Source organism: Lepidochelys kempii, chromosome 12, assembly GCF_965140285.1.
Source record: "Lepidochelys kempii isolate rLepKem1 chromosome 12, rLepKem1.hap1, whole genome shotgun sequence".
Classification (NCBI taxonomy): Eukaryota; Metazoa; Chordata; order Testudines; family Cheloniidae; genus Lepidochelys; species Lepidochelys kempii.
Window position 1 is genome coordinate 16,969,939 of NC_136391.1, and position 27,069 is coordinate 16,997,007.

Below are 27,069 nucleotides of genomic sequence, written 5' to 3' on the forward strand. Positions count from 1 at the left end.
GGAAGAGATTCCCCTCCCCCCGCCCCTCACCGGCAGAAGCGGAGCAGCCCAGCCCCAGCCTGCTCCACTCTGACAGCCACAGCGCTCCGCTTCCCGCCGCCGGTGAGTGCAAAGGGTGTCCTTTCCCCAACCTCCCCGCACTCACCAGTGGAGGGAAGTGGAGCGCCGCAGCTGGGAGCTGGCGGAGTGGAGGGGGGCTGGGGCCATGTTGCTCCGCTTCCCGCCGCTGCTAGTGACCTGTTGGGGGCGGGGGTGTGGACAGGGGTTGGGGTCCTGGGGGTGATGTCTGGAGGAGGCGGTCAGGGACAAGGAGCAGGGGGGCCAAAGCAAGTTTGATATAAAGCGGTTTCACATATAACGCGGTAAGAGTTTTTGGCTCCCAAGGATTGTGTTATATCGGAGTAGAGGTGTATGACAACTCTTTGGTCTCCTCTTTGACAGTACCAGGGAAGGTGATCTGTGGTGTGGCCTTAGAACGATGCCCCTTTCTGCCATGGTCAGCAGGAGAAACTGACTGACTCTTCAAGGCCTATACTGATTGTTTGGTACCTAGAGACAAGGCAGGAGTTCTTCTGGTAGCTGTGGAGACCCAGGTACTGGAGGTGTCACCCTGACTTCCTAGAGAACAGGTCAAATGATGTTTATGAGCAGCAGAACCACATTCTGACTCTCAGTTCTCTGAGTAAGAAGTGCCTCGTGGAAGCCAGTGGGGTTATTCACATGCTTCAGAGTTAAGCGCATGCATAAGCATTTGTAAAATAGGAGCCTTAGCAAGCGAAAGGTAAGGTTAACATTCTCATCAGCTATTGAAACCCCATAGGTCTGAAAATTTGGCTCGCAACCTGATGTTACTGCAGCAGAACAATGCTAAAAATTGACAGTATAAAGGGTTAAATCCTGCTTGCCTTACTCATGCGAAAAGTTTTACTGAGTTGAAAGGTCTACAAATTTTGCTCTGAGGTTATAACTATTCAAATACTTAAAAGACTAGGTGGGTGAGGTAATATCTATTATTGGACCAACTTCTGTTAGCGAGTGAGATAAGCTTTCAAGCTTACACAGGAATAAGCTTGAAAGCTTGTCTTTCTCACCAACAGAAGCAGGTCCAATAAAAGATATTACCTCACCCACCATGTCTCGCTAATATCCTGGGACCAGCATGGCTACAACACTGCATACAAATACTTAAGGTCAGTCTCTGTAAAAGTATCCACTTCAACTGTTGACCATGGTTAACAAGTTTTGATTAAAGAAAGAAAATATAATAAAGCAGTTAACATTAGAGAAGGAAGAGCCAACACTCAATGAGACTGAAGTGTATCTTTCTGTGTATCTACATAGAACAGACAGGGCAAGCTAGCATATATTTTTTTGGCTTTACCAAAAGAGGCTTACCATGTATGTCTAAAGGTCTGAATAAGAGAAAGGGGAAAGGAAATAAGTTCAAAGATTTTGCACAAGGTTTTAATACACAAACCTATTAAAGAGACAGTTAGACTCCGTAGACTAAGTCAAAAAACAAAAATAACTGCAATAGATTTGTTCTCATCATTTTCATGACTTAAAATGTCATTTTTCAATTAAATAATGAATGCCATATTTACTACTACTATACAAGCCTGACAATTATTTTGGCTTTCTGCACCAACCTCTGGTATTAATCATTGCAGGCAGGAATAACTAGAATAACTGAAGTAGTAAAGACAGTTAGCCAGAATACGTTTTCTTTAGGTTAAGCTACATAATTATGAACTGTATTACCAGAATGTCTTGTACTCATGCTAAGCTTTACTGTGGAAATTCACTACCAGTGAAATTGTTGTAAACTTTTTTCTTTGTACATGCAGAATCAGTCAGAAGCAAGATTTGTGCTCTGTTAAAATTGTCAAGTATGAACGTTGTGCTAGGTACAGTTACTGCAAATGTCTCAATGGTCTAAGGCTACTTGTACTCTACAGTCTACTAATATCTGAAATATGTACAAACCTAGAAAAAGAAAAGGTGTGTCCAATGTGTTGTAAACAAGGGGAAACAAATATGAGCACAGTTAAGCTCATAATTTGGAACAGAGTGAAGATGTAACTGCTGCAATTGGTAATGTATAAGCTTCTCTATATTATGCTGATCTATCTTTGATTAATAGAGCCTGGTTATCTGCTGTATGAGCAATAAAGAAACTGAACTCTCAATGAGACACAACATTTAATATTGATGCTAATGCACCTTCTCTTGCAAACATATAGTTAGAATTTCTCTGTATACTTTCCATGAATATTTAATTCCAGATTGTTTAGACAGCAACATGTTCTTCACTTTTTTTGAGCCTTAAGAGTGGCAATATTTTGGTTCCAGAATGACAAAGGATAAAGAAGTAGAGTGTTTGAATATTTGATTCTGCATTTTACTTTACCCCATTCTTATTATAAAGTGAATTATCAATGTACAACTCCATAGTGTTAGTATAAAGCATTATCAAACCTTGATAAAATCTCTGATGAGTTGGGCTGCTTTAACCCCATTCTGTACATTAAAGCTGATATCGACTTTTACTTCAGTGAAGGAATCTGTCAGTTTAATAATAGGTACCTGACAAAAGAGAAAGAGATAAAGTTAATATTTAACTATCTGAAAGGGAAAAGTAATCTACTAAATTTCCAAGATATATTTAGCTTCTTTACTAAAAGATGATGTGCAAATACCTACACTAGCAAATTTGAACTGTTTTATAGATTTGTAGAAGGAAGGAAGGAAGGAAGGAAGGAAGGAAGGGAGAGAGAAAGAGGAGAGAAAGATTGCAGGAGCACTGTGAATTTAAGATCTCAACCCTTCTTATACATTTAATTGAATTGCGAATGATTTTTACCTCATACTGAAACTATTTTCAATTTAAAAATCTGTTATGCATAACATTGTTCTGAAACATTTTAAAATGCTGTAAAGTGAACAGTTGTGAAGTCAAAACAGTACAATTTCTTGTGAAGAGCAAACACCAGAGGGAGACAAGTGCACAACAATTAAAGATCCCCGATTTCATGCAAACATTCTTAATGAGAAGAGGAAAGAGACACATAGCGTAGGTTTACACTGCACACTAATTCTGGGCTCCCACTCAGGTTTGAGCCCAAGCCCCCTTTACATCCACATAGAAATCAGTCTGTCTTGGGCCAGCAAGCACTCAGAAGCCAGGTTCTAGGACCCTGCTAAGGGGATGGGTCAGAGCCCAAGTTTTGTGGTGGTTTGGGGTCCAAGCTCTGTCGTTTTGCAGCGTGGATGCAGCTCAAGTCACAGACCGAGTCAGAAGGTCTGTATAATGAAGTATGGATGCATTAGTATGGCTATGAGACCCAAGTCTAGTAACTGTAAGCCCAGGTTTACAATGCAGCATGGAAGCTTAAGACCAGGCTCAAACATCAACTCCACACGGTTGGGTCCACAGGTTTCCAGTGTAGTTTAGACAAACCCACAAATATCACAGCAAATCTGTCCATAAATTAAACAAATTACAAGACACATTATGAGTAATAAAATTGTCACTAAATAAGCAGATTTGATTCTAAACATCACAAAGCAAAATCTGAGTAAAATGATACTATTTTACAAAGTAGAAGTATACTTGAAGATATTAAATTGGCAAAAGACTTACAGTTGCTTTGTCTAGAACCTTTACTGAATCTTCATCTGCTACATTGTGCTTTCTAAGAGCCTCTTCCAGGGTCCACAGAGGCAAAGTCTCCCATTTTCCAAACACAACTAAGTCAATATCACTGAAATTACAAGAGAGAACATAAAAATAGTAAGTTAAAATACCTACTGATGCTAGGTTTGGGAGGTGTTTAAAAGTGTATGATTGGGAAAACGCCAATAGAAAGTAAAATAAGTAAAACAGCTCACTAAATTCTCTTAAGCAGGAGGAAAATAAGAATTAAAATACAACATCAGAGTAATTATTTTTTACATGTCTAAAATATATTAAGGGAGACAAGGTGGTAATATCTTTTACTGGACCAACTTCTGTTGGTGAAAGAAACAAGCTTTTGAGTTTCACAGAGCTATTCTTCAGGTGACCTCAGGTTTCAGATGGAACTCTTTCACCAAGAGAAGTTGGTCCAATAAAAGATATTACCTCACCCACCCTTGTGTCTCTCATAGCCTGGGACCAACACAGTTACCACACTGTAAATATAATAAAATCAGACAGCAAGCTACCATCTTGACAATTTGATAATGTGAAGTGGGACAAATGAATCTACCTTTCCATTAAGAAACAATGGAAATAGTGTTCAGAAGAACTATGAGCTGTTAATGTATGAAAACAGTTGATGTAATGACTACGTTAATAAGTGTAATTTCTAAGTATATAGAACTTTGAAACCTCTGGATTTTAACTGCTTTCCAGCCTCATCTGCATCAAACTGGCTTCCTCCCCACCCCGTCAAAGATGGGACCCTTCACCAAGAGAGATTACATACCTATTCACTAAATAAATACTGAAGCAGAGTTTTGAAAAAGGTTAAGTAAGTATTTAATTATTTAAGGTGTTTTAACTAAGTCTCAGTAGTTTTCCTTTGAATATGAAGATAGCTAGTCCTGATTAGAATTAAACAGTCAGAGCATCTTTAGCTGCAGGAGAGAGAGGAGATCCACAGGAGCCCAGTTTGGGCTGTAGATGAGATTTGCAGGGGATTATTTTTCTCTGATGTGTGCATGAAAAGGAGTGGATCAAACTGACAGCACTAATTGTTAACTATCCAGTATTACACTACAAGTTTCAAAGAAAAACAATTATTTCTTTATGTGAATGAACTAGCAGTGTCCTCAGACGAACAGATTTCAGAAATCAGTAAGGATAGCATCCAACGGTAATCACAGCCTTGATGAGCATCTAATCGAAAATTTAAAGATGTCTAGATGACAGTGTAATTTTATTAGGGTCCAAGAGAGTCATTACAATTTAAAAACAGTGAAAACTTTTTTGGAGGCTTTGAATAAGCTGAGCTTTATATTTTTCCAAACTTCTTTTTTGGTTTGTAGTTTAAAGGTCTGCTTTCCAATCACTAGACCAGCCTGATTTGGGTAAAGAGGGAGGGATTTAGGCCTAGACAGATTATTCACCAATAAATTGGCTTGCCAAATAAACTATGGCAGGAGGGAGAGAGAAATACTGGGAAAATCTACATTATTTCAGAAGTTATTTTCATGCAGATTTTAGAATTTTGTACATTTACAGAAACCACGTTAGGAACTTTAGAATTTGCACACAATCAATCAGTGTTAGCAACAGACAGGTTTAACACCAGTCCAACTATATACTGTTTAACTGACCAGGAACAAGCACCATTCAGCACCTTTCAGAAAACTATGGTTAAAACCGTCTCAGAAAAAAAATACTTATTTTGTTCTGATCTACGCTTGCAGCTAAATGAGTGCTAAACTCATTGCTCATACAGATTGGAAGCAGCAAATGTTTGTAGTGTGCACCAGGCCAGAGAGAGCAATATATTAACACCCTGAGAATATATATTAACGCTCTGAGAATACATATTACCTGCAGGACAACACTACTTGACCCCCATCAGATGAACAATAATTATCTAATTAATCCTCAGCACTGAAGTAACTGGATATTCAAGGGATTCTATTTTAGAACAATAGAATCAAAAAAGGCCAGCAAAGGGTGTTTATCAGAAAAACCTCAGATCTAGACTAACTGTGTAACTAAACATGAATAAAAAAAATTAAAGAAACAAAAGAAAATGGTGTGCTTGTTAGAGACTAATAAAGTAGACTGAAGAGGCAAAGTATACCATGCTAGCCTAAATTCTGTTTTATTAAATCAAATACTCCAAGCATTGGAATTCTTCTGAATAGCAAAGTAGGCAAGCTCCAGAGCAACAACAATAAACAGGGAAGAAAGGCAAGCAAGACAGAAGTGCCTCTGACCACTGCATCAAGTGTTGAGAAAGATTTCAATTAAATTCTTACAATGGAGTTTTGGTAGTGAATAAGAACTAACTTTACAAATTGTAATCAAAATCTGAACCACTGAAGGGCTCAGAACAAATGCCAAGCATCAAGACTGGAACAGCAAGGGGATTAAGTCTATTAGACAAGTGAATAACGATGCATATTTTTCTTGCATTATCAGCACCTAATCTATTTTTGATTAATCCAAATAGTCTGAAGAAAGAACAAAGCCAAATTTAAGCAGGCAACATGTTTTCTTGGGGGACCTGTGCTTCTGAGAGGCCTACTTGTCAGAAATTTAACAACTCAGTTTGATTTCTTTCTTGTTGCTTCATAAGCCAAAGCCAATTAATTATATGAAGAAGTTGCTTTAATTTAGTTCCTAATTTTATTAAGCATTTTCCTCCTAACAGGAGATGAGAAACAAGAATTGTGAACAGAGAAGAATATTGTAGCAAGGTTTGGGAATCAACTAATTACTCATTCTGAAATGTTCCCTGGAAAAAAATGTTTTTAAAGGTCTTTAAAGTATAAACTACATCCTTTGAATTGCTGATAGGACTTTATCCTGTAACCATTAGGGCTTGAAGCTTACTTATATTTTACATTTTTAATTGGCAAAATTATTTTATATTCCTAATACAAGATCTTAATGCGATCTTCTGATGAACTTTCTGTAGATGGAAATTAGTAATGGATTTAACTAAGTCCGCTGTTAGCTACTTTAGATTTCTCAGTGATAGAAGCTTGAGTGGGACTAAATAGACACACTTCATCTTCAGCATCTGGTTAGTGTAGATGCTGATAGCTTTAAGAGTTCTTTTGGTTTAACTGGTTAGCTAAAAAATAGCCTCCTCTTTTGTTAGGCTCATTGTATACATCTTTAAATAAAAAAAAAAAAAAAAAGCCTGGATTCTTAAAAAAGGCTGTATTCCCCTATCTTTATGGGCAAAGACATCTACAATCATTTACGTCAACCAAACTGACTAGGTAATAGGCTTAATTTCTTCTTCTAGAAATTGGATTCAGCTTCTCTTTTAATATGATCAATACCTTAATACTTGACCTCAAATGTCAGGTTTAAAAGGTATCACATGCTGGAAAAATCACAGTGAAGTGGGAGAAATCTAAAATTTTACTTTGATTTAATCCTGTAATTAGGCTGAATTACAAAACTAAATCTATTCTTGATAATACGATCAAAGGGGTCACATTTTATATTATTGCAAGCAGGATCTAAACAGGTGGATGTGTCCTATTTCATATAATCAATCAACCATTCTTTATATTTTTACAATGTATTTGATTGGGAGGGCTGAATAAAAGTATAATATTTTCCTTTAGGCTTGAGCAGTTTTCAGGGATGGTCAGACATTTTAAAGTATGAGGCAGTCTTTTAAAAAAGACACTATCTTAAACGTCACTGAAACAGGTACTCTATAAAAATGCCTGTATACAAGTCAGCTTTGAATATATATATATATATATATTGATACAAAATACATGATATAAGTCAGTAGTTAGGAAAACAGTAGGATGACAAGTACATATCCCACCCCAGGAACATTATTCTATCTCAGCATAGAATAATGTTCCTGGGGTGGAACAAATGCAGCATATAACAATGGGGGATAAAGGTAAACAGCAGAGGAAGAGATTTCAAAACATGCCTGAACAATGTATAAGAAGTTACTGGAAAGGTACTAACCTAGTAGGTAGATATAAACCAGTTTTAAAACTTCCAAATATCTGCACCTGTAACAGAGAAATAGGGCATTAGAATGCACCTTTTACATTTCTGAACAAATTATCTAATCGAGTGACTAGTAAAAGTTTGACTACTGCTACCCTCCACTGGTAGTTTTAGGTATTACTGAATGCATCCGATGAAGTGAGCTGTAGCTCACGAAAGCTTATGCTCAAATAAATTTGTTAGTCTCTAAGGTGCCACAAGTCCTCCTTTTCTTTTTGAAATATTTAACATGACCATAAAACAGAGGAGTTTGGCAAAGTCAAGTATTTACATCTTTAACTTTAAAAGAAGATTAGAAATAGAGCAATGCAGCAATAGGCCTAAAATATTCACGATAGAAGAGAGTATCAGAATAAATATTATTTCTAATTAAAGTGCTGCTTGAGACAGAGTTCTCGCTCCATCAGCTTTTCCATTACAAATCTCTCATTTTAAAATACTTAAGTGTGTAAGAAACTATTTTTAAAAATAATAATACTAGAGAAAAGCATCACTACACTGGGAGTTAGGTTGGTATAACACCATTGCTGGTATGACAGGATTTTCCATACCCCTGAGCAACAGTTTTACATAAGTTGCTAGCATAGACCAAGCCTTACTGACTTCTTCCTTCGGTCTTGGATTTTGCAGACATTAACATAGGGGTTCTCAAACTGGGGGTTGGGACCCCTCAGTGGGTCGCGAGGTTATTACATGGGGGGGGGGGTCGCAAGCTGTCAGCCTCCACCCCAAAGGGGGGTCGCAAGCTGTCAGCCTCCACCCCAAACCCTGCTTTGCCTCCAGCATTTATAATGGTGTTAAATATATAAAAAAGTGTTTTTAATTTGGGGGGAGAGGGGGATGTCACACTCAGAAGCTTGCTATGTGAAAGGGGTCACCAGCACAAAAGTTTGAAAACCACTGCATTAACACAATGCTAATGTTTCTGAGAGAACCTTTACCATGCAATGTATCCAGAGGTATTTATTCTAACAAAAACAAATCCTGACAACACCCACAATTAATGCAAAATAGGAACCCTTTGCAAGCCAGTTTATATTCTTCTCCCCTCCCACCCCAACATTTAAAACAGTGAATCTTATGTTTGCCAATTTAAATAGACTTAAGCTTACTACTTCCCATCTTGTGTCCAACTATGGTATTGTCATAATCGTACAAGGTATGCAACGTCAACTGTTCTCTGACCAACGCAGAGGACTGTGTAATATCCAAGTACAGTTAAGGATAATGTGACAAGCTTTCCTCTGAATTTCATTGTATGACAACTTTTGTTTATACAATACTAGCAAGATTTAAATGTTCACTTTGTCAAATTATTTTATTTTAAATGCCTTCACTTAAAATCACTAAATGTTGTTCAGTTTCAGTGTAATTAAAGCCTCTCTCATGGTGGAACCCAGTTGATGCCAAGAACAAATCTCACTTATTAGGAATGTTTCCTTCTAAGCACATGCCCCTCAAATAAGAGAGCAAATGACAATTGCTGAAGTCTATAAATAAAGTTACAATTTAAGATACATAGTTTTACCCAATCAACTTTTTATCCCTTTCTTTATTGCTGTGGGGAAGCATACAATGTATGTGCCATGTCTTGTTTTAAAGTTTCATTCATGGGAACACATTTTATTTTATTGTTTGTGCTCATAAATGGTTTCAGCACATGCTTGTTCATAGTGTTTATACCTTACTGGTTATATGTTTTGGTGTCAAAGTATACAAGAACAGTTAATCTTAGTTAATTTCAAATTCAAGTTACACTGTATCTAGATTTGTCACATCTGAGACTTATAGGGTTTTAAAAACAAACCAAACAAACAAACTTACATGTGAAGTTAATGTGAATAGCACTGGCTAGAGCCATGGACAGAGACCAGGCACCACTCAAGCTTCCCCCAGTAAAACACCTACCAACTAATATCCTTGGGGCAAGTGAAACGATATTGGATTTCTAAATTACATTCTATGGAGTTAATTTATTGTAGTAATGCTTTATTTAAAATTAAACAACAGAGTCAACAGTTTAAATCTGAAAGCACACGCAAAGATTTTACAAGATGAGAACAACAACAACAATAATTTTAGTCATGAGCTACAGCATTACACTATCATCTACACCACTGTTGCTCCTGGATGCACTGCCTTGGTGCTGGCTGCTAGGGCTACAAGTAGGGATCGGGCCCTTCCCCTTCTGGAGACAGCTGGGGCACAACGCTGGAGAAGCAGGCAGCTGGTGAGTTACTCACCTTCCCGGGGCAGTGGGACTCAGGCTTTGGGCTTCACCCCTGGGATGGTGGCGTGGCAGGCTCTGGCCATGGGGCTTCGCGCTCCAGCTTTTGGCTCTGGCTGCACAGTGGCAGGCCCCAGGCTGTGGCCATGCAGTTTCGGGCTCCATCCTCCGGCCACAGGGCTTTGGGCTCTGGCTACGGAGCATCAGGCTCTGGCTCCCAACTGTCTCCCCCAACCCAATCACGCCTGGCTCCTGTAGTCTCCCCCTACCCCTGAATCCAGGGCTTAATCTGTCCCCAGGTTTGTTGGGTCTGAGTAAATACGCTATGAAAAGTGATATTTATATGTTTGTTAATATCACTTTTAACCTCAGACTTACAAGCTAGCAATAAATAAATTACAATGATTTTGAACATGTATATGTGCATATTTATTTGTTTTTCCTAAAGCTAACAAGTATTTTAGGAAAAAGTGTGAGCGGCCACGAGCAAGAGTTGGTGGACACACTCTGAGGCCACCAAAAAAACCTGTCCTGAGAAACCCTGATCTAAGTCACATGTTCCTTCCTACACTATCTCTTATACCTGTATGAACATAAGCTTCTCTTTTCCAGCAGGACAAGCCACCTCAATGCAATCGGGTAGGCCTCCCCCATCAGTCATGTTCTTCTACACTCGTCCCTTAACTTTTTTTTTTTTTTAAACGTTACTTAAGAGTGGGAGGCAAGAACTAATGAGATGCATAGTAACACACACCCAAATATACTTCTGGTTAGATTTCATACCCTTCCTTTGTTGCTAGTATGTCTAATTTAGCTTCCCTGACCAGGGCCTTTGTTCATATATATATCTAAAGTGCTAAGCTCAGGTATGGTGCCATAGAAATAGTGAATATCTTTTATATCACAATTTGAGCATAAAGTTATTTTTGTAATCAGGGGAAAAGTGATAGTGTAACAAATAAAAAAAAGCTGTTTACAAAGACCCAGAGCCAAAGCTTTTTGTCAGAGCATGCCAAGTCCTACTCACATCTGCATTTGGCCAGAGCTCCTTAATAACGTTTTCTATTCTGTTCACCACTTCCATTCGCATTCTTTCTTCTTCCGGTCTGGGAGACATGTACTTGAAGAAATCAATGATTTCTTCATGAAGACTGAAGAAAGAAAAAAGATAAAAGTTAACTAAAAAAGGGAGAAAATTAAAAAGGCTGCTATTATCTCAAATGGTTTAGAAATATTTCAAGGACACTGAACATTAATTTTAAACAAACTATTGTCTGCCTTCAACAAAAGTAAATTCAGATTTATGGAAGTTTAATTTCAAACACATTAATCTACAAAATATAGGATATGCTTATATCATGTTTCCAAAGAATATGGAAATTAATCAAAGCTGTTTTTGTTCACACTAAAAGTGAAAGAAATAGCACCACTAAATATGTTAACATCAGCGTGATATATAAAGCTTTAAATCTTCAAGAAAGTCTAATAAGGAGTTCAGAGTACGCACAGTATCCAAATATTTAAACAAAAGCCTTTTAGCTAACCTTTTCGGTTAGTCCCTTGTCACCACTGAGTCATCGCCTGTGTCAGCACAAGCGATTTGTTAATCCACACAAAATCAACTGAGACATTTAAACAAATGTGAACTAACAAACAGTTGTCTGTAGTTAGAGTCATCTCAGTTATACGTACCTGTTTGCCCACTGCTAAGCAGAAATGTTCACACTAAGCACTGTATTCTCCTATTACCGTTAAAAAGGAGTTGTGTACACACATTCAACAGAACACAGGATAGAATGAAGTTGGCAGTCAGCTGATCAGCTGCATTATTTTAAAATAAGTCCCCCCCCACATTTTGGGTGGGGTTTTAATAAATTATGCTTCGTATAGCTGTTTAAACACAAGTCTCATTACACAAGTCCAGGAAATTTGTGTATCCATTTGCACTAGCACGTAGCAACATCCTCCTGACTAACCAGAAAACTAAAGCCCATTTTTCACCATGTTTCCTCTGTCAACACCACCAAATTTAAACAGTCACTGAATTCCTGAAAGATTAAATAAATCCCTGACATAGGATTGATGAGTTTATTTCACTTGTTTCCTACAGTGACCATTATAATAGCAGCTAGATGTTTCAAAGAGAAATTAAAAAAAAAAAAAGTTATTTGTAAAAACAAATGCATCTTTCCTGGAAGCTCTGATGGACTGCCAAGAGGAATGATTTACAAAATTGAGGTCCTCAGATGGGAGGTGAAAAGTCTTCCTCGCCTCCCCCACTGCCCCTGTCTCCCCACACACAATGGAAGCCATACCACAGGTGTCATGAAATAGATGAAGGACATCCGAAAGGGACAGAACGGTAAGTATTATGACTAAAGAGATACGTAACTCAAATTTCATCCGCCTGAAACATTTTAATATTCTTCTGTTACAAGTAACATCGTAGATTACTAAAACTGACAAGAGATTAGAGGATCAAATATTTTCTTTATTTTTGACTTAGTATTTATCTATGTTCTTTGTATAATTAGTTTAATTTCTTAGTCTCTTACACTAGCATGACTAGGTCATGCTTATGCATGACATTCTATTCCTCAGGTAGTGCTACAGAGTGTTTCTAACAGCAAATCTGCTCTTTCAGTGTTCACTTGGTTGTTACTATAAAACTTGTCTTCCTACTGTCTTACTCCTTCCTCCTCTCCCCACTTGCATTCTTCACTCAAAAATCTTCAACATGAGACCAAAACACACACCCTTCAATTTACTGTTTGTGATCTGCTACTTAGAGGTATTTGCTTACCTAATCATTTGGTTTTTCAAAAGGTCTCCTAGTCTACCACTAATATTTCCTCTTAGAAATCCTGATGCAATTCAGTCTGTTGGTAATATTTTACAAGTTCTTCTAGCACTATAACCCTATCATGATAATTAAGTTTCTGTGAGATGCACACACTGGGGAACTCTAGTCTGAATACTCCATGGCCAACAGAGCTTTTTAGGTAACATCTGATTTTTCAGTCATTGGGTCACATTACCACTTACTACTGAGATTCCGAGCTAATGGCCAGGAGTACAGAGATTAATGTACAGATTTACTGTTAAGTACAGCCTGCAGTGACAAAGGAAGAGGATGCTAGTTAAACAGTCAGTCTGCCAGAATTTTAAAAAAAAGCGCGATAACTTAACTCTTCCTGTTTGTAATTTAAAAAAGGGGGAAAAAAATGATAAATTGAATGTTTCCAGAGGTTATGGGAAAAAGCAGTCTATTAATGCAGTTACTTGATTAGTAAACAGTAAACTGAGTGACAAAGTTCGGTTCTCATGCTTTAAAATAAGATTACTTTGTTACAGATTTGTCTCCTATAGTTCTTAATGGACATTACATTCCTATTAACTCAAGTAGCAACAATTCTGTAAGAACACCTATATATTAAACAGAATAATATGCAGAATATCAACTGATCTATATACAACAACTGTTTGATGCATCACCTGACCCTGATCAGGGACCTTCTATAAGTAGTTGTATTTGTTTGACATTGTCATTTATCCAACCAAATTATGAAAAAAATACCCACATCCCATTTTCCTCTAAAACGTTAGCATGTCTGATTTTGCTAACTGCTAATGGTGCAAGCTAAAAAGCCAAGAGACAGAAAATTAAGTAACACAAGGATACAACCATAAGTCAGAAGTGCTCTGGACTCCCGACAGGTTTCAGAGTAGCAGCTGTGTTAGTCTATATTCGCAAAAAGAAAAGGAGTACTTGAGGCACCTTAGAGACTAACCAATTTATTTGAGCATAAGCTTTCGTCAGCTACAGCTCACTTCATCAGATGCATGCAGTGGAAAATACAGTGGGGAGATTTTATATACATAGAGAACATGAAACAATGGGTGTTACTAAACACACTGTAACGAGAGTGATCAGGTAAGGTGAGCTATCACCAGCAGGAGAGAAAAAAAAAAAGCTTTTTGTAGTGATAATCAAGGTGGGCCATTTCCAGCAGTTGACAAGAATGTGTGAGGAACAATCGGCGGGGGGTGGGAGGAATAAACATGGGGAAATAGTTTTACTTTGTGTAATGACCCATCCACTCCCAGTCTTTATTCAAACCTAATGTAATGGTGTCCAGTTTGCAAATTAATTCCAATTCAGCAGTCTCTCATTGGAGTCTGTTTTTGAAGTTTTTTTTAAATTGAAGAATTGCCATTTTTAGGTCTGTAATTGAGGGACCAGAGAGATTGAAGTGTTCTCCGACTGGTTTTTGAATGTTATAATTCCTGACGTCTGATTTGTGTCCATTTATTCTTTTATGTAGAGACTGTCCAGTCTGGCCAACATACATGGCAGAGGGGCATTGCTGGCACATAATGGCATATCTCACATTGGTAGATGTGCAGGTGAATGAGCCTCTGATAGCGGGGCTGATGTGATTAGGCCCTATGATGGTGTCCCCTAAATAGATATGTGAACACAGTTGGCAATGGGCTTTGTTGCAAGGATAGGTTCCTGGGTTAGTGGTTCTGTTGTGTGGTGTGTGGTTGCTGGTGAGTATTTGCTTCAGGTTGGGGGGCTGTCTGTAAGTAAGGACTGGCCTGTCTCCCAAGATTTGTGAGAGTGATGGGTCGTCCTTCAGGATAGGTTGTAGATCCTTGATGATGCGCTGGAGAGGTTTTAGTTGGGGGCTGAAGGTGATGGCTAGTGGCGTTCTGTTATTTTCTTTGTTGGGCCTGTCTGTAGTAGGTAACTTCTGGGTACTCTTCTGGCTCTGTCAATCTGTTTCTTCACTTCAGCAGGTGGGTACTGTAGTTGTAAGAATGCTTGATAGAGATCTTGTAGGTGTTTGTTTCTGTCTGAAGGGTTGGAGCAAATGCGGTTGTATCATAGAGCTTGGCTGTAGACGATGGATCGTGTGGTGAAAGCTGGAGGCATGTAGGTAAGTACAGCGGTCAGTAGGTTTCCGGTATAGGGTGGTGTTTATGTGACCATCGCTTATTAGCGCCGTAGTGTCCAGGAAGTGGATCTCTTGTGTGGACTGATCCAGGCTCAGGTTGATGGTGGGATGGAAATTGTTGAAATCATGGTGGAATTCGTCAAGGGCTTCTTTTCCATGGGTCCAGATGATGATGTCATCAATATAGCGCAAGGGGGCATTAGGGGACGAGAGGGGCATTAGAGAGCTGAGGAAGCGTTGTTCTAAGTCAGCCATAAAAATGTTGGCGTACTGTGCGGCCATGCAGGTACCCTTAGCAGTGCCGCTGATTTGAAGATACACATTGTCCCCAAATGTGAAATAGTTATGGGTCAGGACAAAGTCACAAAGTTCAGCCACCAGGTTTGCCGTGACATTATCGGGGATAGTGTTCCTGACGGCTTGTAGTCCATCTGTGTGTGAAATGTTGGTGTAGAAGGCTTCTACATCCATAGTGGCCAGGATGGTGTTTTCAGCATGCAGTGTAGATGTACCCTAACTGGACTATTAAAGAGAATGCTGAATTTGTTTGCAAGTGTCTCAAGAGGAATTCTAAATCTTTAGCTTAAAGATGAAAAGTATCCACAAATTAGTTCTTGCAATATGACAGTATTTTCTTACTATTTAATTGCCACTTCATTCATTAAGTTACTTTGGATATAAAACAAAGCCTTGGTTGTTTTTGTTTTTAAAAGAAATTGTTACACTGCAATAATAATTGTTATACTGTCAAAACTCATTGGAAGCAAGGAGTCTTGTGCAGCAAGTCCCTTGCTAATGCAGTAATAATTAGTTGTTCAACTCAAATTCAACTCAGAAACAGATGCCTGGTCTTTTTAACCTGCACAACAAAAAACAGTCTGTTCAGTGGTCTCACCTCACTGCTCTTCTTTTCCAGGTGACCACTCTTTCTCCAGGTGGCAGTGCTTCCAGCAGGGGGCAGAGAAGGGGCGGTGCAACCAGACACATTTCTCTTCAAAGAAACGGCTATATAGCCATAATAAAACACTCTTCACAGTACTATTTACTGTATTTTTAATTGGATTTATATTCACATATATTAGAAATTCACCTATTACTAAAATTGTACTGTAAATCCAGCACTGCGATCAGTGAAAGTTAGCACGAACATCAAGGGCTGTACTGTTTTCATGAAAAACGACTGAAGATATGGATTATAGATGGAGTATTTTTTCTTCACCAGAATCCTGGGGCTGAGCAAAAGTTCAAACCTGCCTGTTAAGAGATTAAGTTGACTTTGTAGAAAATAGCCATATCCTTATCAATTTTCAGCTTCAAGTAGTTATGCAAATCTGGTAACCGGATTCAGATTTACTCATCTCATTCTGGACCTCAATAAGAGCAGACCAGTTGAAAGTCTCGGGGTGCAGAATAAGGAGGAAAAACAAAAACCAACCAACCAGGGGCGATGTGATATCCACAGGAGCAGAAATACCTTGTTACTGAATGCCAACCCTATATTCAATTAAAGACACAATTTAGGTTTTTAAATTTTGTTAAAATCCCTTCTTGGGACATTTATTTGTTAGGAAGGATTTTTAAAAAATTATTTTTATACTAGCTGTACCTTTAAGAATGATTTTACAAAAGGCTCAACTCTGTATCCACTGAAATCAAAGGAAGTTTTACTATGGATTTAAATGGGTGAAAAATCAGATGCCTCAAAAAGGAAACCCAGTTTTTCATGGGAAAGCTAGAGGCTACAATATGGTATTTTGGGGGAGAAGAGATTCACAATCCTTACAGCTCAGAATGTTATTTGATTAATAGTTCAGATGATTAAGTTTCCAGACCAAGTAGAATTTTTGGAGGTACCTAACTGATTTAGGAGCCCTTTGAAAGTTATTCTAGATAGTCAGTGAACAGCTGATGAACTATTTACTATTCATGGTGTGTGACTGGTTATTCAGTATGTTTTCTGCTTTCTACTGAACATTTCTCTCTTAACTACAGAAGAGGGGGGCTGCCATTATTCACAAATTTGTAGCAGGTATGTTTTCATGTATACTGGCTATCACATGAATATTAGTGAACAAGTAGTATGACCCCCAAAACAGCATAAAAATGAACCAGTCAATTATTCACAATTTTTTAGAACTTTTCAAATCAACTAATTAAGTGGTAGAGGAACAAAATAAGCAAAAATTCTGCTTGATGGGTATGCATTTGGCAAGTGTCAAGGAGAGACAGGATTAAAATCTGAACTAAAGTCTCATTCCTGGAGTTTTAATGAAGACTCCTGGGAAAACATGAACTGTAGGACCATTTTTATTCCGAAAAAGATATGAAGTACTGTTCAGACTATTTTAGAATCAGCTGTGCCTCAATCAGGATGAAAGTTGTCTTCATTTAGTACATTCAGGATTGTTTCAACTCAAGAATGCAGGCAAATTTCTTCAGTGAATCAAAAGCCTTATCTTTCACTGACAGGATAAGAATAAACTTATTCTTGAAGATATTTGCTTTCTCTTCTAGAAAGAGTTCAGAAAAAATTTCCGAGTTGAGTTTAAAACTTAAGTCACAACTTATTTTCTTGCTTTCTTTTTGAAAAGAAGAAATTTCTATTAAATACTGAATAATCATACGTAAGGCTGCAAGACTGTCACGGAGGTCACTGATTCCGTGACATCTGTGACTTCTGCAGTTGCCGGTGCAGCTGGCCTGGGGGCTGCCTGAGCAGCTTGGGCATCCGCTAAGCCAGCCACACCAGCTGCTGCTGGGCCAGTCTCAGCAGCAGGAGTTTGGGTGTGGGAGGTGGCTCAGGTCTGGGGTAGGGGCACAGGAGGAGGTGAGGGCTCAGACAGCACTTACCTTGGGGGGCTCCCCCGTAAGTGGTGACATGTCCCTCAGCTCTGTCCTAGGCAGAGGCGTGGCCAGACAGCTCTGTGTGCTGCCTCTACCCACAGAAACTGCCCCCACAGCTCCTGTTGGCCACAGTTCCCGGCCAATGGGGGCTGCAGAGCCGGCGCTCAGGGTGGGGGCAACACACGGCGTCCCCCTGGCTGTGCCTCTGCCTTGGAGCCAAGGGACATACTGCCACTCTCAGGGAGCTGTGTGGAGCCAGGTAGGGAGCTTGCCAGCCATGCCAAGACCCTCCCCAGCACCCGTGACGCCCCCAGCCCCAGAGCACCCAAGATTTTGTCGTCAGGAGTATATAGTACAAGTCATGGACAGATCATGGGCTGTGAATTTTTGTTTACTGCCCCTGACCTGTCCATGACTTTTACTAAAAATACCTGTGACTAAAACGTAGCCTTAATCACAGATTTGATGGGTATAAAAACTAGTCTTGTCGCAGAAAACAATTATACAATAGTCAAATTTAAAATTTATTCTGTAGTCTGATGTTTCAAACAAAACAGATCACCAAATCTAAAAATCATTTCATCTAAACAATATCACTTCTGCTAACATTCTTTGGTAGATGATATGCAACTTCACATATCTTTAAAGCTTTCAATACAGCAGTGGAAAAATTCCATTGCGGAGTCCATAATTAGGTGTTTTTTGGTCCTTTCTTTTCTTCCTTCTTGGTCCTTCATTTTCTTCCTTCTTTCACATTTAACTCTCCAAAGCCAACAAGAAAACTGCACAGCATTTTGATTCCAATCTGAGATACACGCCTAAACATATGGGCGTACCTCAAGGGTGGGCAAACTACAGCCCGCGGACCATATCCGGCCCGCAGGACCCTCCTGCCCAGCCCCTGAGCTCCTGGTCCAGGAGGCTAGCTGCTGGCCACTCCCCTGCTGTCCCGTCCCCTCCCCCCCCCACACCTCAGCTCACTGCACCCCCAGCACAATGCTCTGGGTGGTGGGGCTGCGAGCTCCTGGGCAGCGCAGCTACAGAGCCCAGCCTGACCTGGTGCTCGGTGCTGCGCAGTGGCATGGCTGGCTCCAGCCAGGCAGCGCAGCTGTAGTGCCGCCAGCCACCGGTGCTCCAGGCAGTGCTGGGGGTTGGATAGAGGCCAGGAGAGTTCGGGGTGGAGGTCAGGGGGCAGGGGTGGGGATAAGGGTCGGGGCGGTCAGAGGGCGGGGAACAGGGGCATTAATTGACATGCCTTTCTAAAAGAGATCTACCTTGATACTGAAAAATATCAACTCTCCAAATCTAGAGCTGGAACAGTTAAAAATCCTAGCTGAAGACTACCTGGTGGTTTTGCAGTTGGGCGTCGTGCAGTACACGCAGCTTCTGTACAAGTATAAAAACTGTCAGTTAAGATTGAGATATTTTTTTTTTACACCAAAATAGTTATACAATTAGAATCCAGCATGTAGACACAGCTATACTGGTAAGGAGGTGCCTTATGCCCATATTGCTCATTTCCCTTCCAGTATAAAAATAGCTATAGATATATATCAGTATACAAACCTTTATACTTCAAATTATACCAGTACAGATAAAGCAGTACTTGTGCTTATTGTGGTTATATAAGCCCAGAGAGGATTCACTATCACTCCTTGAGGCTAGAGAGGTTATGTCCACCGCAGGTCTATTATATCTTGTATGTATTGAGAATGGGATACCAAAGTGAGGAACTGCTATTGTAACATTACAACTCTCACTCAGGAAGTTATTTTTGTTGCCCCTATTTTGGGAGGTGGAATGGAACATCATATACATTTTTCTTTTAAAGAGCAAGATTGAGGATGGGGTGGGATTACTTCTGACGGTGTCCTTTAAAGAGATTCTTTTAAACCACCATCAAATTTCAAGAAAAAGTTTCAGAGTAGCAGCTGTGTTAGTCTGTATTCGCAAAAAGAAAAGGAGTACTTGTGGTACCTTCAAGACTAACAAATTTATCTGAGCATAAGCTTTCGTGAGCTACAGCTCACTTCATCGGATGCATCCGATGAAGTGAGCTGTAGCTCACGAAAGCTTATGCTCAAATAAATTTGTTAGTCTCAAAGGTGCCACAAGTACTCCTTTTCTTATTTCAAGAAAAAGCAACAATAACCCTTACTAAGCTACAGATATCTGTTTTGGAGGCTCAAGAGGAAGGCACCCAATGCAGTGATCAGTTTGTCAATTACTTCAGTTTATGCTGCAACAGTTATGCCTGAACACAGACACCCTTCAAACCATTTCCAATGATCTAGCTCTGCCAGGAAATTCTAGTGGCCATTTCCACATTTATAGTGGGGGAGGAAGGGGGGAGTGGTTTAAAACCATTTATCAAGATTAGTGATAAAAAGATTCTGGATAGATGTGTTTTCATTATTGATCACAAGAGTGTACATAAAGTCTGTCTGGCATGTATTATATCTAAACAAGAACAAATGACTGGTTTAGCTTGAGAGGTCCAGTTACCCTCAAGGAAAGGGATCTCAAATGTAGCACCAGTGAAATCTCTGCTGATAGGAATCTGTAGTAAAATTGTTCAAAAATATGCTAGTCTATTGGGATACTGGAAATGAGTAAGTGACTACAGTCTTGGGGTTAGGCTGTTCATAATTAAAATGCCAAAGCCCGTTTCCCAAAGCTATTAAAAAATGCTATTGCTTTGATGGTTACTACCATAAATTAAAGCGTGTCATACCTCAAAATATACTGTCCCATACTAACAAACAGCTTCATGTATGATTGTGTAGTAGATCTGCTTTACAGCTATATAAGGACCAAAAGTTTGACGAATGCTGCTAGTCTCAACTTCACTAATGAATTCTGTTTTGAGTTGTGATTACACAACAAAAAACTAAACATCAGACGGCATTTACTTCGTGGAGCAAGTTAAACTAGACTCAGCCTTTGCACTAAGACCGTCACAGCAATTTTGATCCTTTTAAGCTTTAGTAAATTTAGGGCAAACTTACAAATAATTCACATTTAATTAGCAGGAAAACAATTATTTCAGTAGGACGTCCTTTTAACAGCTATTTGTACAGGTAGCCAATGAAAATTTTTCAAGTAAAATCAGATATACTGTTTTGCTACTTGGAGAACCAAGGCAATGGTCAAAGCTTTATGAAATGTTTTCTGCATTAGATTTTGAAATATTAAAGTGATCTACAGAAGAGTCCCTATAAAATCACTAATTGGATTCTCTGTATTAAAATGTTCAGTCAAAGATTTTTATAAAGGATTAAAAGCTATCAGATGATTTTACAAGAAGTTTCAAATCTAACAAGGCACCATATGCAATTTAAGTTACAAGCAAAAGTTCTGATACCAACAAGCCACACTGGAACTGTTTATTACACGAGAACTGCTAATCATACATATATTATTTGCATCCAGTGCTCTATTTAGACATATTTTACAATGTTAATACATAACAGGTAAAGTCAGCCGATCCTCTCTAAAATCTAATCTCAAAGCAAAGATTATTTTCCTCTTCTTAATCATCTGACAACACTTCAGCGCCACTATGCTAGCCACATTAGAAAATATATATAAAAACAGATAGCAGAGAACTGTATTTTTGCAACTTGCACCAATGCAGTTTGTCTGTATTACAGATATGCACATCATATCCACATTCAGCAACCCTGGAATCTGTAGGCAAGATCTGTGTATTTTCCCACAATAGCCTCCCTAAAGTAGACACAGCGATAAACTAAAACTTATTGCACCTGTTCACATTTATTTATTTATTCCAACAGGTGCTTCACGATTTTCTATCCTGCAAGGGGAGAAACACACGTGCACTGAAAGTCATGGGATATACTCTCCTGCACTCTCACAGTTGCAGGTGCACAAGGAACAAGTCATACACATCTGTTCAAACTGCTGGACCACATCTGGACATGAAGATCTGGTGACCACTGCCAATACAAAGGCACCAGTGCTTTGAGAAGATAAGATGCTCCATTTCACTCATTTATTCAATAACAATTATTTTTTCTCCATTCTGGTTTTATGGTTGGACTGAAGATTGCTCTTCCCTTTCCCCTGAAGGCAGTTGGGACATGGGGAGAAAGGGGGAGATGTACTTCTTCTTGGGGAGGAGTAAGACGGTAGATGAGTGCAAGCTTTGTTACTCACTGTAGTGTTAGTGATCTATTTCTACTCTTTTTCAGGTCTCAGATGCTATTGGAGGTAGTGAGTGGAAAGCTGTGGCAACCTTAATAAAATACGCACACTTTGGAAAATTTGTGCATGTCTAACCAACCAACCTTTGGGTTTTTGCCCTTTTCCCCCCCCTGCAGCTGATATGCCATGAGACAAACAAGTTATCATTTTCATTCCATTCGTCCTCTGCTGCTCTGGGGGCTCAGGAGCTAGTGCAGATAGCTGAGCAGAAGACAGACCAGCCAAATACCACCTCAGTTGCTCTTCAGCCTGTGTGCAGTCATCTTGACATGGGATAGAACCAGTACTCTAAGCCTCCAAATCTGTAACTGAAGGATAAGCAAGAGCGTTGAGAGATTGCACTGGATCGGGCAAGTGTACTGCTGAAGCAGTTCAACCAGCAATTACATCCACAAGTTGGCACAGTACTGAGAGATGTAACAATTTACACTTGGACTGATCAAGTGCAACTTCAACAGCAGTGATAATGTCTGTGTGCTGCCAGTAGCAATTGTGTGGTAAACGGTGTGGACAGAGCTTCTCAGTGTGTAGACTAAGCCCATCTAGATGAGGGCACTGAGTATGCATGATGTGGGAAAGATCTGGAAGCTGGGGGGAAACCCTAAGAGTTCCAAAATGAACACTGATATGGAGCAGGGCACCATTGTTCTGGACACATTCCCATGGCAGGTCCCTTGAAGCGTCACAGTGGGAAGAGAGAATCTGTATGGAGACCAGTGGGTCCTGCTTTGCAGTTGTGATACGTAAGATCCCACCTCTGAGTCCAACAACAAGGTTCCCCTTCCTCTGACAACAGCAGGACTGATCCAGTGAGTGCCAGGGATTGGTGCTGAGAGCCTGGCATTTAATGGAGTAATGCCACCACAAAGGCACCAAGGGCAATGTCTTGGGTGATGGGAGTGATCAGGTTTCCCTTTGATAGTACCGAGGAGCTTCCTGTCCTCCTGTGGTACAGGAGGCTGAATTGCAGGCATAAGTGGCAGCAGTCCTGAGGGACCAGACTCCTGTAAGGAAGGATACACCTGCACCAAGAGGGAGAGCAGGTTTCTTTCTGCCACAAATGCGTCCGGGGCAATTGGCACCAAGTCGGTCTCTTGCTGTGGTGCCAAAAAAGTTGACAGTGCTGCCTCCAGGACCGAGCTTGAGCCAGTGCCCCTTGCAGAACCAGAGCCAACTAGGCTTTGGCACCAATTTGGAGGAGTGGTTAGGTTTCAGGTGCACTCTTCTCAACTCCCTCAACCCTCTTACCAGACTTGGAGGATGGAGACCTTGCCCTGGCCAGTGCCCCTCTGGAAGCTTTGTATGTCTTCCTCTCTTCAGACAAGGGAAAACAGTACTGGAATTCCACTAAAGCTGGAGATCACTTCTCACTGAAGCCACAGTACTTGGCATAGAGTCAGATCAGGATGGCTCCAAGAGTAGCTGGAGCATCACCTCCACCAGCTGGAATTTCAGCCTATCCTCTCTACCCTTCTTCGTCCAAGGCTTGAACTCCCTGCAAATATGGTACTGGTCCTTCATGTGCTTCCCCCAAGCACTTCAGGCATTTATTGTGCCTGTCGCTCGCTAGCACATGACTGAAGCAAGAAGGCTTGAAACCCAGTGACCAGGGTATACCTTGAATAGAAAACTCCAAAAGAGGAAATCAAATCCAAAAAAAATTATTTAAATTATTTTTATACAGCTAAAACTTACTATCTTAACGCTAAAGACCAGACTAACTACATACAGTTCACAAAGGTTGAGAGAAGTAACTATTCTGGTATAGATGAGACAAAAATCACAGGCAGAAAGAAGGAACAGAGTGGGGCTCTGCCCTTGATGACTGCATGTAGTGTCATGCAGCAGCAGCAGGAGCCCAAGTTGCACAACAGGTATACCAAGGGAGAAAGTTTCCCATAAGAACAGATACTGAAGTTCAAACCACAAAGTAAACATCAAGCTAAGTCAATAAGAGGTTTTCTGCATAGACACCGAAATACATTAATTCAACAGTCCAACTAAAACACCTGAGAAATAATTAGAGAAAAATCCAGCTGTACATCCAGTGGTTTTAAGCCTAGCTCAAATGTTGACCCAACACTCTATCATTATTCAGCTTAAGACGGTTTTCCCCATTGCATTAGGTTGAGTTCAGTACTTTAGTAACCTTCATGCATTTTCAGTTAACCAAAAGTATCTGACTCTACAAGGATAAAGTCATTCTACCATAAAGGTCCAAGTTCATGTGAAAACTAAACACAGTTTTCAGAGATAATTTATGTATCAATTTTAGACCAACCATAGAAAGAAAACAAAATTGTTGTCTCGATACACGTATATGATAATTTGTTGCACACACATCTACAGAGTTCAGAAAGATAGACTGTGTTTTGTTTGAAACATCCAAGAAAGCACTGGCTGCTTCTAAAGCCTCCATAAAGGATTCGAAAGCTAGTGACAAGTTTTAAAAAGTGACCTTGCCCAAGCAAGGGCTTTCCTGTACCAGAAGCATTAGGGCTCACTTGACTGCACCAAGGGAAACGTCTTGGGTGGTCAGAGTGATCAGTAAACCATGGATTAAAGATTCACTCTAATCAGGCTATGTATTTACTAACAGGATTAACATCTAGGTCACCAGAAAGCACCTTTCGGGGGCAAAGGCTCCTGCATGACCATGGCCCAGCAATATACAACATTTATGGTAACTACAGATGGTGTAAGTGCTAGTACTCCTGTACTGAACCGGAGGAATGCTACCTTAAGGAGTAGGAGTTCCTCTGCCTCAGTCCGGGTATCTACCCTGTTCTAAGGTGAGAAGAGTCATGGTATTCTTGGGAAAGATTGCTACTGGAGGTTCAAGTTTCAAGATGATTTAAGGTCTAAGTTGCTCCTCCTGTAAAATTATTTAACTTGAGAAAGGATGCCAAGGCGGCACTCCTGGTCATCAGGATATCCTCCCACCCTCCCAAGGAGAGACACATTAAACCATGCAGATTAATCAATAAATCAGAGCAACATGCAAATAAATCAGAAGAAAACCATTTTCAGGCACGACAAAATTCCCCTTCCCTGCAGCCAACTTACGTTAGACATGTATGCACTGCTGTTGTAGCCACGTAGGTCCCAGGATATTAGAGAGACTGTTCCATCCTGTATTTAGCTGTGACACTCGGAGTATGTTTCCTAGATCGGATGAAGAGCTCTGTGTAAGCTCGAAAGCTTGTCTCTCTCACCAACAGAAGTTAGTCCAACAAAAGATATTACCTCATCACCTTGTCTCTTACTTGAGACATGTCATCTAAGATTACAAGACTTTATCTAATTTAAGAACCCATCATGCATTTAAAACATGCTCTCCAACAGTTTTCACATTAAGAACAAGAAAGTGGTGTTATTATAATGCTTTTTAAATATAATAAAGGGTCTTCATTTTGTTGTCTTACAGCTAGGAGTTCTATACCATGTGCATATGTAAACAAAAGCTAACATCAAAGCCAACTCTACAGTTTTTTGGCACACTAGTTGTTTTTGAACACATTTAACTATCCAATGTTGAAAAGTCAAGATTTATTCTCGTTCTGTTAATTAGGAGGATAAGAAGCATTTAAAAACAAGTATGAAATATTACAAAACTGCATGTTTTGTCAGTTAAAAAAAAAATCACATGTACATCTTCCTAAAATTTACTAGATGCCTTTAAAAAAGGCTTCAGAGTTGAACCAGTGAGTCCTGACTTTTACCTTATTATTTCTAAACTAAATAGGAGTTAAATATTACATGATTATGGGTTAAATTATTTTTCAGTGGTTTCTTTTTCTTTAAAAAAAGATCAGGTAATTTTTAATTTTTAGCAATTAGTATGCCTGTTCGTACATTTTAATTTAGCTGCCTGGGTTTGAAATTATATGACAGGCTTTGAGCTGGACTTTGTCTTAATGTGCCATATGAAAACTAGGACAAAGATACAGTCCTAACATGATAGTAAGAGAGGATTCAGGGTGAAGGGATTCAAGGAATGAAGATCCTAAAACCCCTTTCCAGACCATATATTGCTATGGAAAAAAAAAAAAAAAAAAAGTCCACACTTAGAAGTCTGAGGAATCACCAAAGTACACAAGAGCGGTGCCCTTAAAACACTGCTTAATATGTAAAAGTTTATTTGAAAAAAGAACAAAGTAATGCCTGGTGTTTTGTTGTTCTTTTAGACTAAGACACCACTTACCTAGAACCATCCCCAGGGGATGAAATGCCTAAGTCATGAAAACAGAAATAAAAAGTAAGTACTTTTTCACAAGAACAACAACAACAAAAAAACACCATGGTTTCTTTGCATATGTAGAAACCTGCAGGGCTCTCAGAGTCCCCTTTAGTCATCCATATAAACATGTTGAACATTTTGGCACTCCAAGATTTTGCATGTCCAAAAAAAATTGTTATATAATATTTACAGTATACTTCAAAAAGGTCTCTCAAACTGCCTTTAGCATTACATTTTGAATCCTGCCCCAAAGCATAATTGTTTTATCTCATTTCTTGAAATAGAGGAACCACCACCACATGCCTCTTGAGGTTATGAGCAAAACTCTGATTTTGACTTCCTGCAAAGACAGTTAATAGACTGAGGCCAGGTCTACACTATAAAACTTACATCAGTATAACAACATCACTAGGGGTGTGAAAAATCCACTCCCCTGAGTGACATAGTTATACCGACCTACCTCCCCCGTGGATTAACCAGGCCAAGAGGAGATGCTCTCCTGTTGGCACAGCAGTATCTTCAGTGAAGTCCTACAGCAGCACTGGTGAAGCTGCGCTGCTGCAGTGCTGTATGTGTAGGCAAGCCCTGAGACATCTACACAGTCAAAACAAGCTATAATTCACTTTAATTCCAATAGCAGTGAAGCGACAAAATCAAAAGTGATGGTGGATCTTGTCAGATGTATAAAGGAAAAGGATTTGTGACCCAGACACATTCTTGCTCTTTTCCCTCACCATCATTTTCACGTTTTAATACATATTTGTCAGGTTACCAAAAATGGATGAGGCCTTCCTACGAAGCTCAAATTATTTCTTGTGGATTTGTTTAAACAATTTATTCTCATATATTAAAA

General features: G+C 39.5%; 1 protein-coding gene across 3 annotated transcripts in view; it reads right to left on the reverse strand.

The window, feature by feature from the left end:
* The window catches only part of TENT4B (terminal nucleotidyltransferase 4B), a 51,771-nt gene that overhangs the window by 15,826 nt on the left and 8,876 nt on the right, over positions 1-27,069 (reverse strand). For all 3 annotated transcript variants that reach the window (XM_073307668.2, XM_073307665.2, XM_073307666.2), the window contains exons 2-5: positions 10,972-11,095; positions 7,673-7,719; positions 3,644-3,764; positions 2,479-2,586 (exon numbers count right to left, since the gene is read on the reverse strand). In XM_073307668.2, the coding sequence (XP_073163769.1) occupies positions 2,479-2,586; positions 3,644-3,764; positions 7,673-7,719; positions 10,972-11,095 (400 nt within the window). The remainder of the gene's footprint in view (positions 1-2,478; positions 2,587-3,643; positions 3,765-7,672; positions 7,720-10,971; positions 11,096-27,069) is intronic.